This window comes from Xyrauchen texanus, chromosome 19 (assembly GCF_025860055.1).
Source record: "Xyrauchen texanus isolate HMW12.3.18 chromosome 19, RBS_HiC_50CHRs, whole genome shotgun sequence".
Classification (NCBI taxonomy): Eukaryota; Metazoa; Chordata; class Actinopteri; order Cypriniformes; family Catostomidae; genus Xyrauchen; species Xyrauchen texanus.
Genome location: NC_068294.1, coordinates 7675121 through 7693580, shown reverse-complemented (window position 1 = coordinate 7693580; position 18460 = coordinate 7675121). Strand labels below are relative to the sequence as shown.

Genomic DNA, 18460 nt, shown 5'->3' with positions numbered 1-18460 from the left:
CCACCAGGAAAAATTCCAGTTCTCCCTATGGCCAGTCCGCCCCTGACACCCACAAGTCGATCAGTGTCTTAATTTTCCCACAATGCAAATTTTAGAAGAATGTTTCAGCTCTGTTGGTCCATACAATTCAAGTGAATGATGACCAGACCTTTGGAGCTCCCACACTAATCATACCACTTCTAAAGATATGGATTTAACCACTGGAATTGTATGGATTAGTTTTTTGTTATACACATCTGGGATGGCATGAGGTTGAGTAAATTATTAAATAATTCTAATTTTTGGGTGAACTATCTCTTTAAATGGCTATGTATGCAAACCAGCCCCTGTGCGATTGTTTGAGAAAAGACATTGTCTAAGACTTTGCCATGTGATTTTTTCATACATGAATTCTACAAATGTAGATAAATTACCAGATCAGTAAACTTGTGCATATTATGTCCACACAATATTACTTTAAATAATTAAGTGGTTAAAACAGCTTCTTTTGCTAATTTTATGTGTATTCTGTTCATAAACCGAGGAAATAATGGTTCATGGCTGTGACTTAAGCTAAAGACTATTATTTTTTTATTTCTTTTAAAAGGTTACATTCACTCCTTTTGTGAGAATTTAACATTCTGAATAGCTATTATCAGTCCAACGCTTACTGTGAGCTATTGAAGCAAGATAATGTCAAAGCCAAATACTGTATTCACCCAACTATTAGATCGGCAATAAATGCATGTTTATCTTATGCTAGCATATTGTGCTAGCTGCCCTGACATACTTAATATTGACACCTTGGACGCTAGGCCAATTTTGCTCTGGTAAATTAATGATTCAAGGATCATAACTTTTCAGAAGCATCAGAGTTAACTGTCAAAATGAGGTTGTTCAGTTGTATGTTGAGTACCAACTGGAATATTAGCAAACTCACAGTACATTGTCAGTAGGAAGTTCAGTACTCGCCTTGGGGAAAAATGTAGGGCATAGAATTTCAGAGAAGGTAGTGTCGTACAACAACTTAGGAGATCTGAAACAACATACAACTGAAACCGAAGACCATCAGACACCCACGGTGCTGTTCTAGAACTACTTCCACAGTGCTAGCTGCAACATGCTGTAATTAAACTGCTGGCAATCTAAAATACATCATCCTGTGATTACAAATTCATGTGACGGCTCTGTTTCAGCATCTGAGACCAAAAAAACGATGAAAGACACATTTACCTTTATGTTACTACAGGCTAGCTACAAAGTAAAGCCTGCTCTGTCTTGTCTGTCTGTGTGCTGTCAGTGTCCTCTTTGCTCTGCGACGTTATCACTGCGTGAGAAAAGGGACGTGTGGCGTGAGAACAGTGTCAATTTTGTGACACTCACGCTCAATGCATGAGAGTTGGCAGCCCTGTGTAGTTAAGTGAAAGTAGAGATGCTAATAGCTAAACTGACAGGAGTTTAGTGGTCTTCAAAATAGTTTTGCTTTTCCAGCAACAAGCAAAAATTTCCAGCTTGTAGTGCTGTAGCATCACAAAATGCTACAATTGTTACATTAGCATTGTGAATGGCGTAATGGAGCTGAGGGAGTAATTAATCTCCCATGTAGCGCTGTGAAAACCGGTTATATTTAAGTCACATTATTTATTTAAACCGCACAATGAGGACTTTAAGGCATTACAGCATAAAAGCTGCTCAAAACAATGTGTGTTGTTAAAAAGCGCTGTACAGATAACATGTACTTGACTTGCCTTGACTTAAAGGTGCACTCAGAAACTTCTGTCTTTGTATCATCTTGGACTTACAGTGACACCTAGTGGTTTGGATGCAGCATAATTTAAAATCAATAGTTTTCAGTTTCAGATGCATGTGTAGAAATGTATTCACAGTCAGCCATAATTAATTTAATCAATGAGTGAAAGTGTCCAATAACAGGACAGTTACTGAGATTAAGTGAGTAGTGTTCAGCTGGTCATGTGATTCTAACATGGCAGCCCCCATGTGCAGATCCTCTTCATGTAGAATAAAACAGCTTTCATAAGGTTACTGATATGACTGGAGTCTTCACTTTAATGTGAGTGCTCATGATTTCTAACATATATTGCAAAATTACAATTCATGTCTTTAGAAGCTACACTTTTTTAATAAGGAAACATTGACTGAGTGCACCTTTAATGAACTGGTTAATATAAACAATTCCATTATATTTAGCATTGGGAACTCCAGTTCATTTTAGTGATTTGGTTCTTTTAAATGGTTCATGTAAATTAACTAGTTCACATAAATTATTAATCAATTCACTTGAGCCCCACACAGCCTTAAAAAGACTTTGCCATCTTTTTTAAAACAAAATATTTAGTGTATTGCTTCTATATTTTGATTCAGTAATATAAAATGTATGTTAATTTTAATGTTGTCACTGTTTAATCCTTACCAAGCTTAACCATGGTTTTACTATAGTAATACTGTAGTATCCATATAGTAACCATGGTTAATTGTTTTGTTTTGTTACTATGGCTTCACTACAAATACAATGGTTAAACTATAGTTACTGAAGTAAAATATTTTTTTTTAATTAATAAATTTTGTTTTAGTAAGGGAATGTCACCCTTATGATATTATTGAATTTTGCTTCTTTAAAATAGCTAACTTAATAATTTTTTGTTAGTAGATTGTCATGTAGCAAACAAATGTTTTAAAAAGAGAAGCTTGACTGTAGTTTAACTATTTTAAGTTATGAGTAGCTTCTCCAAAAATGGTGAAAGTAACCATATTTAGCACTCTAAAACAGGACTGACAACTCTATGAACGTAGCCAAACAGAGAAGACAAAGAGAAAGAAAAAGGATTGAAGGATTGGGAACAGGGAAGACTGAAGAGATATGAGAGAGAGACTCATTCGTTGAACAGGCGTGATAGTTTGCGCCTGACCCAGATTGGAAGAACATAGCATAGCATCATGCGCCTTTGACGGAGGGATTAATACAAGCGCCGATTGAAGTTGCACAATTAATGCACGCTTCACACATAAGGGGCCATCTGCACACACGCATGCAGGCGGAAGGTGGCCCTTCAAGTACACAATTAGGCAGATGAACCAATCAGCAGAGTAAGCTGGGTTGATTGACAGGCCAGAAGTGAGCATTGATAAAGTTGTCAACTCAGGCAGCAGTAAATACAGGATAAACAGTGGAGAGACAGACAGATCTGCTGGATTGCTGGATCACAGAAACGCTCCTGCTTTTGCATGGCCTCATTAGGTCTGAGCTCTGCGCCATTCCATTGTGTCCTCTATGCTCTAAACTCACATTCAATGTATTTATGTTAAAGAGGCTAAATTTAGTCTCTCTTCCTCTTCCACTCTTCTTTCCCAGTTTAACCTTTATTGTGTTTTGAACCAGATCTGTGGACAGGTATCTGTGTGTGGCAGCAAGTTACAGTATTTCTACCCCTGTCCACTTCCTGTGCGGTGTTCTAATGATTTAGAAAATGTGATGCCACAGTTTCCGGACAGTCCCTCTATTACAGGGTGCATCCTCTGCAAGGTTCTAGTGTCAGTTCATCCAAAAATGAAAATGATGTCATTATTTACTCACCATAATGTCATTCTATAACTGTATGCTGTTATTTGCTGCTAAAGGAGACATTAAGAATAATGTTAACACTGCTCTTTTCCATATAAGGATAGGTCATTATGACTATATCTGTCAAGATCCCAAAAGACCATAAAGCACGATTAATATACAATTGTGGTCGTCTATATGAATTGTGAACTATATACAAAGTATTCTGCAGCCATGCGATTAGGGATGGGAAACTTAAGGAACTTAACGATTCCCATTCCGTTTCTTTTTAACGATTCTGATTCTTTTAGCGATTCTTTTATTATTTTTGAGAAAGAATTCTTATAAGAATGATTTGAATTATTATATAAGATACTACAAATAAGAAATACAATTCAATTTTTGTAAAATATAAATAAAAATAAGCATGTTACACAGACTTTCTTTTAGAGCATATAGTAAATCCAATAACTGCTTCTACGTAACTACATATAAAATAAAAATTCAAAAAAAGAAAAAATGAATTAATACAATTCCACTGTTTCTTTAACTACACTTTGTCATATGAACCAGTCAGTAACTGCACTGCTGGATTGAAGTCTCTACATAACACAGCATCAGTTTAATTTCATTTCAGTTGGACATGACGAAAGTCATTACTTGTGCGTCAGGAAGATTAATTCAATACCAGCTCCCTGCCACTAATGTTTTTGATTCATTAAAAAGATACGGCTCCTAAAATGTATTCACTCAGGAATCAGACTACACTAGCTGGATGCACTGTACTGTATGTTTTACAATGTAGATTCAAAAGAACCGGCTCATAAGAGTAATGTGTTCGGGAGTCAGACTACATTGGTTGCATTTATGTTTTGCACTGCAGATTCAAAAGAACCGGCTCATTAGAGTAATTCGTTCAGGAATCAGACTACATTGGTTGCACTTTCGTATTGTCAAAATGGCAGGCCGTGTTTGTTTAGAAGTCATGCAATAATCAGTAATGTTTGGCATAACTGACCTCAAACCTGGGGCGATGTATCTTGATGCACCAATTTTTAATAAATGTAAATGCAAATGGGATTCATGAGCTGCAGAGGAAGATTATCAGTAAATAACTATTTAAATTTCTATCTTTGTTTTTTGTTCTTCTCGTTTTTGCAGTTTGACCACTATGAACTGTTGTTGCATGGAAAAGAGGTGTAAATATTTGTTAAAAATGTTGGGTAACACTTTACACTAAGACTGAATTTGTAAACGTTAGTTACCTACATTAGGTAACATGAACTAATAATGAACAATACTTTTACAGCATTTATTAATCTTGATAAATGTTCATTTCTACATGTGTAACGGTGGCCACGTGTGTGAGTGTTCTCAATCACACACTTCTGTTTGTATTGGTGTGTGCATGCTCAAATTAACATCTCTAGTGACCCGCAATGTGCGTTTTTGTCTGTGTGTTTGTGCCTCTGTGTGGGAGGAAACAGTTTTCATCATCTTCCTGCAGTCCTGTATTTGATGTGAGATTGCCTCTCTCTCTCTCTCTCTCTCTCTCTCTCTTGCTCTCACTCTCTCACTCTCCATTGCATCATTCAGGTGGGCGATGGAGTTGATAAGATCAATATCTGGTTAGAACGGCAACACTATAGGTCGCATCACAGAATTCTTAATATGAGCAGCCTCACATTTTCACATGCATGAAAAAACAGCATATGTCCATAATACTCTTAGTATTTCTGTTGTATGCAGTATGAATACTGTGCACAGTCTGCACATTTTCTGTATGCATGGATGGACCTATTTCAAATGCCAAATGAATGAAGCTGGAACAATGACTAATGTAATTGAATCAGAATTGTGTTTATTTGAATTCTAGACATGTGACATCTAACTATTTAATGGTATAAAGTATTTTATACATTTGTATTTTAAATAGAATATTATTTGTTTTGAAATTTTTTAGTGGTGAAATTAGCTTTAAATATTCAGATTATGAAATTACAGGTTAAAAAATTCTCAGATTAAATCAAATGCAAGTCAGACCGTGCCAGGGAATTCTGGTAGCTCTGTGATTGTTTGAAGTTTGACCTTTGGCCTATATTTTTTACCATGTGAATTTTTCAGATCTGGATGTTGGAGTTCTGAATTTCTTCTTAATCAGAAAATGTAAAACAGTAATTTTATCATCTGAATATTTACAGCTAATTTCACCTCTTAAAAAATTTAACAAATCTGCTTTTTAATATATGCCACAAAAATCTTTTCTAAAAATTTAGTTCATTGTTAATTGTCACAGATCTAGAATTCAAATTAATAAAATTCAGATTAAAATACTTTAGTAATTGTTACAGCTCCATACAATTTTGTCTTGTTTCAGACTACAATAATGTTGTAAATGCTGTGCTGGGTAGATTACTTCTGAAATGTAATCTGGTACTGATTACAAATTACACTATTTAAATTGAATCAGTAAGGTAATATTTTAGATTACACTATTTTGTTAATCTAATCTGATTACTTTTGGATTACTCATTGCATATTTTGATGTAAATCTAATTGTTAATTTTAATTGCATTAAGTACCAATTAATATTCATTTCATTAAACATTAGTAAAACATATTTACTTACATAAACATATTTCGGTCTACAGAACCTCTTCTCTTTTATATATATATATATATATATATATATATATATATATATATATATATATATATATATATATATATATATATATATATAATATCATTTTGCAAGGCTAAGATTGCATTGCTCAGTTATTTTCCCCGTCTCTCTTTGAAAGTTATTATTACATTTTCAACATTAAAATTTGTATATGTTAACATAAGTTATTGCATTATGATATCAACAATAGCATATTTATAAATTAACAATTAAAGAAGATTAATAGATGCTGTAAAAATTTATTGTTCATTATTAGTTCATGATATCCAATGCATTTACTAATGTTAATGTATAGAATCTTCGGTAAAGTGTTACCAAAATGCAAAATAACTAATTTATTTCCAAGTTGACAACTGGATTCCACTCACCGAAATTAAAAAAACATGCATGTAATGAGGTCACATCATGTGACAACATGTGATAAATGCAACAAGGTCATGTGACAACAATGTACTGTGGACTACTACTGTATGCAGTGGTTATGTGTTATGTATTACATGAGTACCACTTCACATGTTTTTTTTAAAAGCAGGCAACATTCTGTTTATACTGTGTGTAGTACTACAGTATTCCATTCTAAATATGTCCTGTGTCCGTTCCTGTGTGTGAGAGAGGCTACTGTATGTTCGTAGGTCATCCGGGTATTCCATTCATACAGAAAATTGACCCTGAAGCACATTATATACCGCATATTCTATATATTATAGAAATAGTGAGAGTAGTATGGTAGTACGTGATTTCAAAGATGGCCAAAGAGATTTCTGGGATACATCGGCAAGCACATCCATCCATCTACTGTCAAGTGCCTAATTCCCTGTCTCTCACACTTCTCATCCTCCACCCTCTTCACACATTCCCCCTCTCTTTTCTTTCACCTCCTCTTGTTTCATTTATCGCCAGGCTCCTGTCAACACTCGCTCTTAGTTGCTCTGCCGGGCTTTAACATCCCGTTCATGTTGTGTGTCACCGCTCGACGGGGGGCATGCATGAATTAAAACAGACGGCAATCTGGAGAAAATGTCCATCTTTAAAACCGATTGGATGATGCTGTAGTTCTCACTGAGAGCTTTGAATGTGTGCAAACAATTTATTCTTGTTTTAAAGCTGCTGCATTCTCAGGAGCCAGGAACACCGATTAGTAACAATCATAAAATGATACACTGCGATGCAATTAACATAACCTGGTTATTATTGTCGCATTACTACATTCCTTGAGGAAACAGATGGAAGTGAGATGCGTTCTGTCTAACGGTGAATGCAGCACATAATAACTTGTGAAAATGATCAAATTATTCTCAAGCAATCTACCCAGTTCCCCACTGTGTGCTTGTGTTAAATTATGCCAAACACTACGTTCCCCTCCTTTCTTCACTATCAAAAAAGTACCCAAATGCACCATGGTAATATTATACTTTTACATTATCCTGGAACATTGTACCATTTTATCATTACCATGATTTTTGGACATGTACCATGGTAATATCGTGGTTTATAGGACATATTGTCCCATGGTAGTATCATGTTTTGGACATGGTTATACCTTGGTATTGTTTAAACTACCTAGTATATAAAAACTATGTTATATAATTAAATATGTTACCACTCTGTACCATGGTATATATCAAAGTATAGTATCAGTATTACCATCTGATACTTTACCATGGTACTGCTTGGTTTTCCTGGGCAATCTTGCAGTTTTTCACATCTGCTGCATGCTCTTAATATCTTTCTCACCTTCACACTGGTTGATTTCTGTGTCCGCCAATTATATGTGGACAAACTCCCATATAGTCCTTGCCTAAAGCCAGTTACCCATGCCACCAACGGTTAATATTACAAAAGTGTGACACATATGCCACAGTATGATTATTTCATGTAGAATGACATATGTTACTAAATAATTACAGGCGGCCACACACCAGGGTTGAGGGATAGCCCCTTACAGTACACACACACTGTAAACACTCTCTCTCTAAAGCACACTCACTGTACATACTACGGTGGTCCAAAATCTGCCTCCCTTGTCCGCTCCATAATCTTTAATAATCCAAACACAATTCCAGTGTTCATCACATTCACAATGATGCTATTTCATGTGCACAACAAGCACTGCAGAAGTCTAATTAGCCCCTCTCTCCACTAACCACCCACACCATACATCCACAAACACATAAAATATTCCCACATCTAGTGGTGCTGCAGCATCCCACATCCAAACTACGGCTGCACTGTAAATCAGAAAAAATGAAATGAGATTCCAGTTACAACTGCTGCAATTGACTAATTGTAAAAAAGTGTCAATTACAGAACTTCGTTATGTCAAAATGTTACAATAAATAAAAAAAAAACAAATGTGTCTGTTGTGTGCATGTGCAAGACTACAATGAGAAATCAGAAGCGTGTCAATAAGTCTAGTATTCTAGAATTGTTTCGTTGCTCATTTTCTGTTTACAATTTATTAAAACATTTAACAACACTTTTTAGTGCAAATCAAATCAGCAGGCTTCAGAAAACAGATTTCAGCTTGTTTTGTATTTATAGCCTAAATAAAAAATATTGCATGCAGCCACAATGAAAGTAAGTATGTTAATTCATTGTAAATTCAATTAATCAAATAACACAGTTGCAATATCAGTGGAAAATAATCGACAATTATGATTTCTGTCATAATCATTCAGTCCTAATCCTAACAATACCTATATGGTGACAGCATACACCATATTCAAACATTTATTATGATGGTATATTTTTCTATTGCTAAAACTGAGAAATTAAAAATGGCTGTATACAGGCTGTAAGCTAATAATAGATGCTTAAAGGAATATTCTGTGTTCAATTTACAAGTTAAACTCAATCAACAGCATCTGCGGCATAATGTTGATTACCACAAAAATGTATTTCAATTTTTTCCACCTTTTCTTAAAAAAAGCACAAATCTGAGTTACAGTGAGGCACTTAAAATGGAAGTGAATGATGCCAATTCATAAACGTTAAAATACTATTTCAAAAGTATCGCCACAAGACAAACAATATGGGTTGCACGTTATTTTACAGTACGTGTACTTTCAGTAGACTTACAGTGTACTCACCCAAGAAAGTACTGAGTTATATTAAGTAACTACATGTACTTAATATTAGATTTACGGTTAGTACCTAGTAATTACTATAGTTGTTGCAATTATATAGTACGTAAACGTAGAACAGTACTGTCAAATAAAGTGCTAGAACAATTTTCATGTTAACATGGTTTTAGTGTGATAAAATCGCTTCCTAACCTTTTCTGTGTAAATTATATCCGATTTTACAACTTTGTTTCCATGACGACATAACTGTAAGTGTAAACCTTAAAACAACAATAAAAACAACTATTAAAACAGCTTTACAGCTCAAATAATAGGCCTACACAAGTTTTCACAGAATACTTTTTATAAAATTATAAGATTCAAATTTCTGCCTTTAAAGCCTCCAAAAATGTGGCCCCATTCACTTCTCACTGTAACCTCGGTTTTTGCTTTATTAAAAGGAAATGAGGGTTGAGTCCAAATTACTTTTGTGGTAATCAATATTATGCCTCAAATGCTGTCGACTGAGCTTAAATTGTATTGAACCCGGAATATTCCTATAAAAACATTTGTGCACAATTATCTTCACATGAAATATACTCCAGTCAGTACACTGTTTTGAGTGTACTGACTGGCACATGTTCAGGTAGCTGTAACATATGGCGACTCTACCAACTTGTTGGAATACACAGCATCAGTGACCAGCTACATCAGCAAGTGCATTGATGATGTCACCTTCTCCAAGACCATCACCACACGCTCCAACCATAAGCCGTGGATGACTGCAGAGGTGCGTGCGCTGCAGAAGACCTGAGACTCCGCCTTCAGAGCAGGCGACAAGGCTGCCCTAAGAACAGCGAGGGCCAAACTGTCCCGGGCCATCAGAGAGGCAAAGTGCGCACACGCCCAGAGAATCCACAGTGTGGCAGGGCATCCAGGCCATCACTAACTACAGGACAACATCAGTTGCCTGTGACAAAGATGCCTCCCTTCCAGATGCGCTGAACGACTTCTACTCTAGGTTTGAAGCACAGAACGACGTGGTGGCGAGGAAGACCACCCCTCCTCCCAACAACCAGGTGCTCTGTCTTACCATGGCTGATGTGAGGAAAACTCTATGTAGAGTCAACCCATGGAAGGCTGGACCAGACAACATTCCTGGCAGAGTGCTAAGAGGATGTGCAGACCAGCTAGCAGATGTTCTTACCGACATCTTCAACATCTCTCTGAGCAGCGCCGTCGTTCCAACGTGCTTCAAGGCCACCACCATCACCCCCATGCCAAAGAAGTCTTCAGTGTCCTGCCTCAACGACTACCATCCCGTCACACTCACCATCATGAAGTGCTTCGAGAGGCTCGTCATGAGGCACATTAAAACCCAGCTGCACCCCTCTCTAGACCCACTGCAATTCATGTATCGTCCAAACCGTTCAACAGACGATGCCATCGCCACAACCCTCCATCTGGCCCTCATCCACCTAGATAAAAAGGACTCATACGCTCGAATGCTGTTCATAGACTTCAGCTCAGCATTCAACACAATAATTCCTCAGCACCTGATTGGAAAGCTGAACCTGCTGGGCCTGGACACCTCCCTCTGCAACTGGATCCTGGACTTCCTGACTGGGAGACCTCAGTCAGTCCGGATCGGGAACAGCATCTCCACCACCACCACACTGAGCACTTGGGCCCCCCAGGGCTATGTGCTCAGTACACTGCTGTTCACTCTGCTGACTCACGACTGTGCAGCAATGCACAGCTCGAACCACATCATTAAGTTCGCCGATGATACGACCATGGTGGGTCTCATCAGCAAGAACGACAATTCAGCATACAGAGAGCAGGAGCAGCGGCTAACGGACTGGTGTAGAGCCAACAACCTGTCTCTGAATGTGAACAAAACCAAAGAGATGGTTGTTGACTTTAGGAGAGCACAGAGTGACCGCTCTCCGCTGAACATCGACGGCTCCTCTGTGGAGATCGTCAAGAGCACCAAATTCCTTGGTGTTCACCTGGCGGAGAACCTCACCTGGTCCCTCAACACCAGCTCTATCACCAAGAAAGCCCAGCAGCGTCTCTACTTTCTTCGAAGGCTGAGGAAAGCACATCTCCCAACCCCCATCCTCACTACATTCTATAGAGGGACTATTGAGAGCATCCTGAGCAGCTGCATCACTGCCTGGTTTGGGACTTGCACCGTTTCGGACCGCAAAGCCCTGCAGAGGATAGTGAGGACAGCTGAGCATCGTGGTCTCTCTTCCCTCCATCAAAGACATTTACAAACAACACTGCATCCGCAAAGCAACCAGCATTGTGGATGACCCCACACGCCCCTCACACAAACTCTTTACCCTCCTGCCGTCTGGCAAGAGGTACTGAAGCATTCGGGCCCTCACGGCCACTGTGTAACAGCTTCTTCCCCCAAGCCATCAGACTCCTCAATACTCAGAGACTGGACTGACACACGTGTCCTGAGTTGCACTTTAATTATTGTCACTTTATACCTGACTGCTACCTCAATAACTACTATGTGCATAGAACACTATCTCATAGTATGTGTTTACATTTGGCATTTTTAGAAACGGTCATCTTTTTGCACTTCTGTGTACTGGTCGGCTCTGCACTGTCTCTCACTGTGCCCATTGTCCTGTTAATTTTTAGTAATTTATTGTACTGTCCTGTACTTTTTGCACACGTTTGCACGTGCACTTTATATAGCTATGTTATTTAGTTTGTGTAGTCTCATGTGGTTCTGTGTTTGTCCTATGTTGTTGTATGTAGCACCATGGTCCTGGAGGAACGTTGTCTCGTTTCACTGTGTACTGTACTAACTGTATATGGTTGAACAACAATAAAAACCACTTGACTTGACTTGACAATGCAACTTGCATTTGTAACACTGATACCACAGACTTGTTCACAGTGTCTCCCTGTGTAACGATGTACCAACGAATCGATAAACTGCTACAGAATGTTACGTTAAAATACACTCATAGGCCATTTGTGCGAGGATGTCCATGTCAGTACTCAAACGAGATGACACTGCGAGCATCCAAGCGCATTTTGCGCGCTCATGTAAATTCTTAAGGCATTGTACATTTCACATCATTACACGTATCAATCAAAACGGTAACTCACGCGATCATCTCGTTATGAGCGTAGCGACCCAACAAGCGCGCGTAACGCAAACGTACGCGTAACACAAAAATGCATGAAATAATACATGAATGTAATGCAAAAGCACGCTACCTTTAAGTCGTCCTTTCGCTGTCATCCTCAGAGTGCCAACAACATTTCATTGGAACGAGATATTACACTCTCTCTCTCTCTCTCTCTCTCTCTCTCTCTCTTTGTTTACCCCCCCCGGGTATCCTGGCACTGTATAACAGTTCACGCATCCGCCAGTAGGCGCTCGCAGCAACCGATGCGCTCGAGAGATGCGCCTCGCTTGCATGAGCATCACTGTGCATATCAGGAGAATTATTGGGTTGCCAGTTTAATAAAAAAAAAGCTCATAGAGAATGAGTTTTATTTTTATGCAGACACACCATTTCTCCTCTTCCTTTGATTATTGACCAATCACCTGAAGCGTACACAAGGATGTATTTTATCATCCTTTAAGCATATTTTCAAAACAAACAGACATCAGAATTATCATGGAAACAGAATATAGAATCGTGAATGATGCCCAATTACGTTTAATTTTCGTACATTGCATGCTTACATATCATATTGAACCCAGCGCACTTACATTTAATGAGGCGGTCGGTAGGGTTTAAACCCATGTCTGCATTGGACATCTTCATGGGTTGTTGTAGATACCCGGGAAAGTGCGCCTACTCCTAACGGGCGAGCGTAAGGTGTTCGGTGCTGCGGGATGCGCTGGCTGCAGAAGCCGCATCACTTGGTGCGTCTCTCCTCCGTCCAGGTCAGGGGAAGATGCGTCGCGGTTTCTCCGGGAAAACAGCGATGCTGTGGGTGCTGGACTCCGTGTGGGGGTGGATAGATGGATAGATAGATGGATGGATGGATGGAGCGACAGGAGGGGGGCTGGGAGACTTGTGCTCGGTTCAGGGTATCCTCAGCTCGTTGCAGCACCACCCCGACATGGCGAAGGCAGGAACTCCCACGCTCTGGTTTGCAGGGACTGCCTCATACCGCCATCACGCGGAGGCTAATTCGGGGTTTCCCTTTGAACGAGATAAGCGAGCCCTGGCTTTGTTGCCGCTTTACTGACGTCATGTTTTTATTAATGCTAACACGGCAGATCTGTCTGTCTGTCTGTCTATCTATCTATCTGTCTATCTGTCTGACTATCTGTCTGTCTGTCTGTCTGTCTGTCTATCTGTCTGTCTGTCTGTCATATCAATACTGATAGGAAAATACATGATTGGACGTTGGAAGTTTCAAAACCTATAATTTTTGTTGGAGATTCAAACTTATCTAGAATTCCATTTTACATGGATAGACATATTCAGATAGATATAGTTATAGTATTTTTGGTATATAGCATCACCCATTGAAGAATTATATAAATGTATATCTATTTTGAATAAACATCTTCCTTCAATTAAAATTAAATATGAGTTACAAGAGGAGATATTGCAGTTTTTGTATACAGAGTGTTTTTTTATAATCAGGGATGAGGGGAATAAAACTTTGGCTACTAAAGTATTTTTGAAATTGACTGATACTTGTGTTGTACTAGAGAAATCCAGTTGCCATCCCAGGCACACTTTTAGAGGTATAATTAATTCATGATTAATTCAATTTAACAGAATATGCTCAAAGTAGGAAAATTGTTAGAAGCAATTGAAATTTTGTTTAGGGCACTTCAACCGAGACGTAAGAGGTGATGTATATTGCTAAAGGAAACTACAAAAAATGTAATTCCATTCATTTCTACTTATTCTCAAAACTTCTACAAAAAAATATAAAAGACAATTTTGAGAGATTACAACAGAAAAATTCAAATTCAAAAGAATTTAGAGTAATATCAGCTTTAAGGAGAAATATTAATATATGGACCAGGTTTTCTGGTCCATTCGATGTTTAAGAGTACTAAGTCTCCATTTTTATTCGATATACTAAAATCGGTTTGGGGATGGGTGTATGGTCGTGTGTTTCTCTGCGGGAGAGGGAGAGCGGTATCAGTCTTTATCATTAATACCTGTCTCTTGTTATAGTGATGGTGGAGGAAGAGCTGAAAAGGCAGACAAAGAGCATCAGTCGCACTTAGCACTTAGTTTTTTTAACAAAGCTGAAGAGTAATAAAATACTCATGTTGACTGTTTCCACTGCCTCCTGACTCCTCCATTTGCCCTGAGAATACAATCTCTGTTACACTGGTGCTGAAACCCTGGATTTGGAGGATAACATCGTCATGGACACTTCACCATTGGGCGAATTGATCAAGTCCCTCACCAGCATCCAGCAGGACCAACATCAGGCCCTCATGAATTTATGCCTTGAGCAGGAACAGCATTTCAACTCCTGCTCCAGGCCCAAGCAGAGGATCAGCAGGCGTTCCGGAGCCTGATAGCCAGAGAGGGGGCTGCAGCTGCAACCCAGGAGCCCACAACCCCTGTTACCCTCATCAAGATTGGGCCCTCGGCCTACCTCGCATTATTTGAAAAGACTGCCGAGGTGTAGAGATGGCCTCCTGACCAATAGGCAGCCTGCCTGTTACCTTTGCTCTCTGAGGAAGTGCAGCTAGCGGCCCAGAAACTTCCTGTCTCCAGCCTCCTCAATTACGGAGACCCGAAGAATACGATCGTGCAACGGGTTGGCCGTAGTCCTGAGCAGAACCGTCAGCACTTCTTGACCCTGAAGTTTGAGAAACATGGCCACCTGTTTGCTTTCGCACAACAGCTCTGGGATGCCTGTTGAAGATGGCTGCTGGCTGAAGGAATCCGTGGCCCATGGATATTGTCGACCTTGTGACACTGGAGCAGTTCATCTCTCAAGTCCCTAGGGGGATGACCGAGTGGGACCAGTAGGGACGCCTGGGCCTGTCTGTGTGAGCTGAGGGAAGCCGGGCACTGTCAGGGTTGGTGTACATTCATGGAGGTGGGGACACTGATCCAGATCCCTGATGCTCCACAGGCCGCCCCCGATTGGGCAGGGACATATCAGATACCAGTGAGTTTAAAATGGGATACATTTCAATGTATGAATAATTATATATATGTGAGTGTGTGGTGTGTGCACGGGGATATTCACAGGTATCCGTTGGTTACCTTTGAGATATTATTTAGGGGTAAAAAGCATAGAGCAGAGGCCGGGGTTAATTCCCATCTCACCCATCCAGTGATTTGGGGAATAAATTGTCCCGAGTTTAGGAATTTATTAAGGGAAATATGTGTGGATGGGTCCTGTAAAATGTTGTCTCTGTGTGTGATGTGCAATACTATGGCTGGGGAGGTGGTGCCAAGGCTGTCTATGTCTGCTCAGCGTCAAGATGATGCAAGAGGGGGAATTTCTGTCCTCAGGGGGTTCCCTGAGGGGGATTTCCCTCTAGAGCAGTGACGTCACAAGTCCATCAAACATGTGTTTGACCAAGTGAGAGTCATCGATGGTCAACAGCTCCAGCCTGATATCACACTCACATACCGATATTTTTCAATTATTAAAAATTGGTTGTATCGAGTGACGCAGGACACTCAAACAAAATAAAATACAACCCAATTATTAGTACCGAAGAGCCATCGGGAAACCCTCTTCCAGGCGGCTCACCATAATCCAATGGCTGGCCATCTAGGTCACGAGAAAACACCGAATTATGGCACATTTTTTTGGCCGGTCATTCATGGGGATGTTCGCAAGTGGTGTGCAGCATGTCCACTGGCCTTTGTGGACTTTTGGCTTTGTATTAGTTCTGGTGGACTATGCAACGTGGTATCCAGAAGCAGTGCCCCTGCACAACATCTCAGCACGTAGTGTTGCGGAGCTACACTTCAGAATAATCTCCTGAGTGGGGATTCCAAAAGAAATCCTCACTGATCAAGGCACCTCACTTATGTCACAAACATTACGTGACCTGTAGGAATTGTTAGGTATTAAATAAATTTGTTTATTTAATGAAGAAGTGTGCAATTGGGCGGGTGGAAGTTCGGTATCTGGGGTTCCACTTGGGTTACAGGCAGGAAAGACCCCAGGTTAACAAAACTGCAGTGATCGTGGCCTGCCCGAGGCCCAAGACCAAAAAGCAGGTAAGACAGATTCTGGGGCTGGCTGGCTACTAACGAAGGTTTGTGCCTAGTTTCTCTTGACATCACCAGCCTATTGACTGATCTTACTAGAAAGAGGGCCCACGATCCAATCCAGTTGACAGTCATGTCAACAGGCTTTCCTAAAAGTAAAGTCCGTGCTTTGGGGGTGGCTACTTTTACATGCTCCTAACTTCTCTCTCCACTTTATCTTTCAGACGGATGCATCCGACAGGAGGCTGGGGGCTGTGAAGGTGTTGGGAGAGGAGGAATGGCTTGTAGTGTTTATAAGTCACAAGCTCTCCTTAAGGGAGACTAAATAAAGTACCATCGAGAAGGAGTGTCTTGCGATCAAGTGGGCTGTCCTCACCCTCTGCTATCACGCACGGATCGGCCATTGGTACCTGGCACTTAGGCCGTTTAAATTCAAGATTATCCACAGACCGGGGGCACAGATGGCTGTGGGGTGTCTGTGTGGGGGTTGGCTGGCTGGATGTTGGATGTCGGGCAGTGGGTTATGTAGGGATGGGGGCATGGTGGTGTGTCTATCTGTGGAGAGGGAGAGCAGTAAGGCTCGTCACCTGGGTTGTCTTAATCAGTAACAACTGTCTCTTGTTATATTGATGGTGGAGGGATGATGAAAAGGCCAACAAAGAGCATCAGTAGGCAAAAAGAGAGGGGCCAGATAAACTGAAGAGTAATAAAATACTCATGTTGACTGTTTCTGCTGCCTCCTGACTCCTCTATTTGCCCTGAGAATACGATCTCTGTTGCAATCGATTATCCGATTAGACACTATATTACAGTTGAGGACAGGAATATAGTTTATGTTCTTAAATGTAGGGAATCTGGTAGGTAGTATGTGGGCAAAACAGGAAAGCAACTTCAAGATCAAACAGCATATGTATATATATATATATATAAAATACAAGAAAGAAAAGCCGTTCCATGATAAAGTACATTATGAACATTGTATTGAACATGGGGAACAGGCCCTATACGTTGCAGGTCTTCAATCCAGTTTTAGGTGGTTGATGTTACAATGTAAGACTGTTGAGAGGTGGTGGATAACACCTTTGAACGTAATTTCCTGAGGATTTAAATGAAAAATAGGCGAGGGTGTTGTTAAATGGTGGGAGTTATTTTAACAATAATTTTGAGATTTTTGAGTATTTTGATTTTTTTTTTACTATAATTATCTATAATTATTAAATTATCCATCTATCTATCTATCTATCTATCTATCTATCTATCTATCTATCTATCTATCTATCTATCTATCTATCTGTCATCTGTGTGTCTTTCCGTCTGACTGCCTGTCTATCTGTCTGTCTATCTATCTGTCTGCCTTATTTATTTCTGTATTCCTAAGATATTTGTTTTGCAAGATATTAGTATTAGCTTTATATCTTCTGTATTATTTCATTGATCATATTACAAATGTGTGCATTATTATTGAAGTAATATTTGTAATGCTTAAAAGCACATTGTTGACTCTCAAGTATTAAACTGTATTCTCAGACCACATAATAGAATGCTGTTACACTAACAAAAAAAGTAGGCTCCTAAAAAGTGCTATTTCTGGACATGGTGCTATGGTAATAACAACTTCCTTGAAGTACTCTGTAAATACCATGGTAATCATGAAATACCATATATCAGTCATCATACCATCTGATGCCATTAATGTATCATGGTACTGCCACAGTAATTTAGGTGTAGGCTGCTCAATAAACAATCTTAATTTAAACTGTATTGTTTTAAACTGACTGTCTGGTGTGTTGCCAAAACTGCATTTTGCACTGTTTGTTGTTCTATATTCATAATCTGTAATATTTTATATTTGATTGTACAATTTACCAGCAAGTGGTGTGGCAATACTATTATAAATGCTATTGTCAGCAAATGAATGATTACACCATTAGGCCTAACAATGAATGAAAAACATTGTCAAATATGATTGTGT

The 18460-nt window shown here is 39.4% G+C and overlaps 1 protein-coding gene across 2 annotated transcripts in view; it reads right to left on the bottom strand.

The window, feature by feature from the left end:
- LOC127660227 (protein phosphatase 3 catalytic subunit alpha-like) overlaps positions 1–13425 on the bottom strand; it is an 86535-nt gene extending 73110 nt beyond the window's left edge. The window contains exon 1 of one of the 2 annotated variants that reach the window (XM_052150354.1): positions 13038–13425. In XM_052150354.1, coding sequence (XP_052006314.1) covers positions 13038–13092 — 55 coding nt within the window. In that variant the 5' untranslated portion in view covers positions 13093–13425. Of the gene's footprint in view, positions 1–12535; positions 12639–13037 lie in introns of those variants that run through there. The other variant, XM_052150355.1, reaches the window with a different exon arrangement.
- Positions 13426–18460: the final 5035 nt, after the last annotated feature.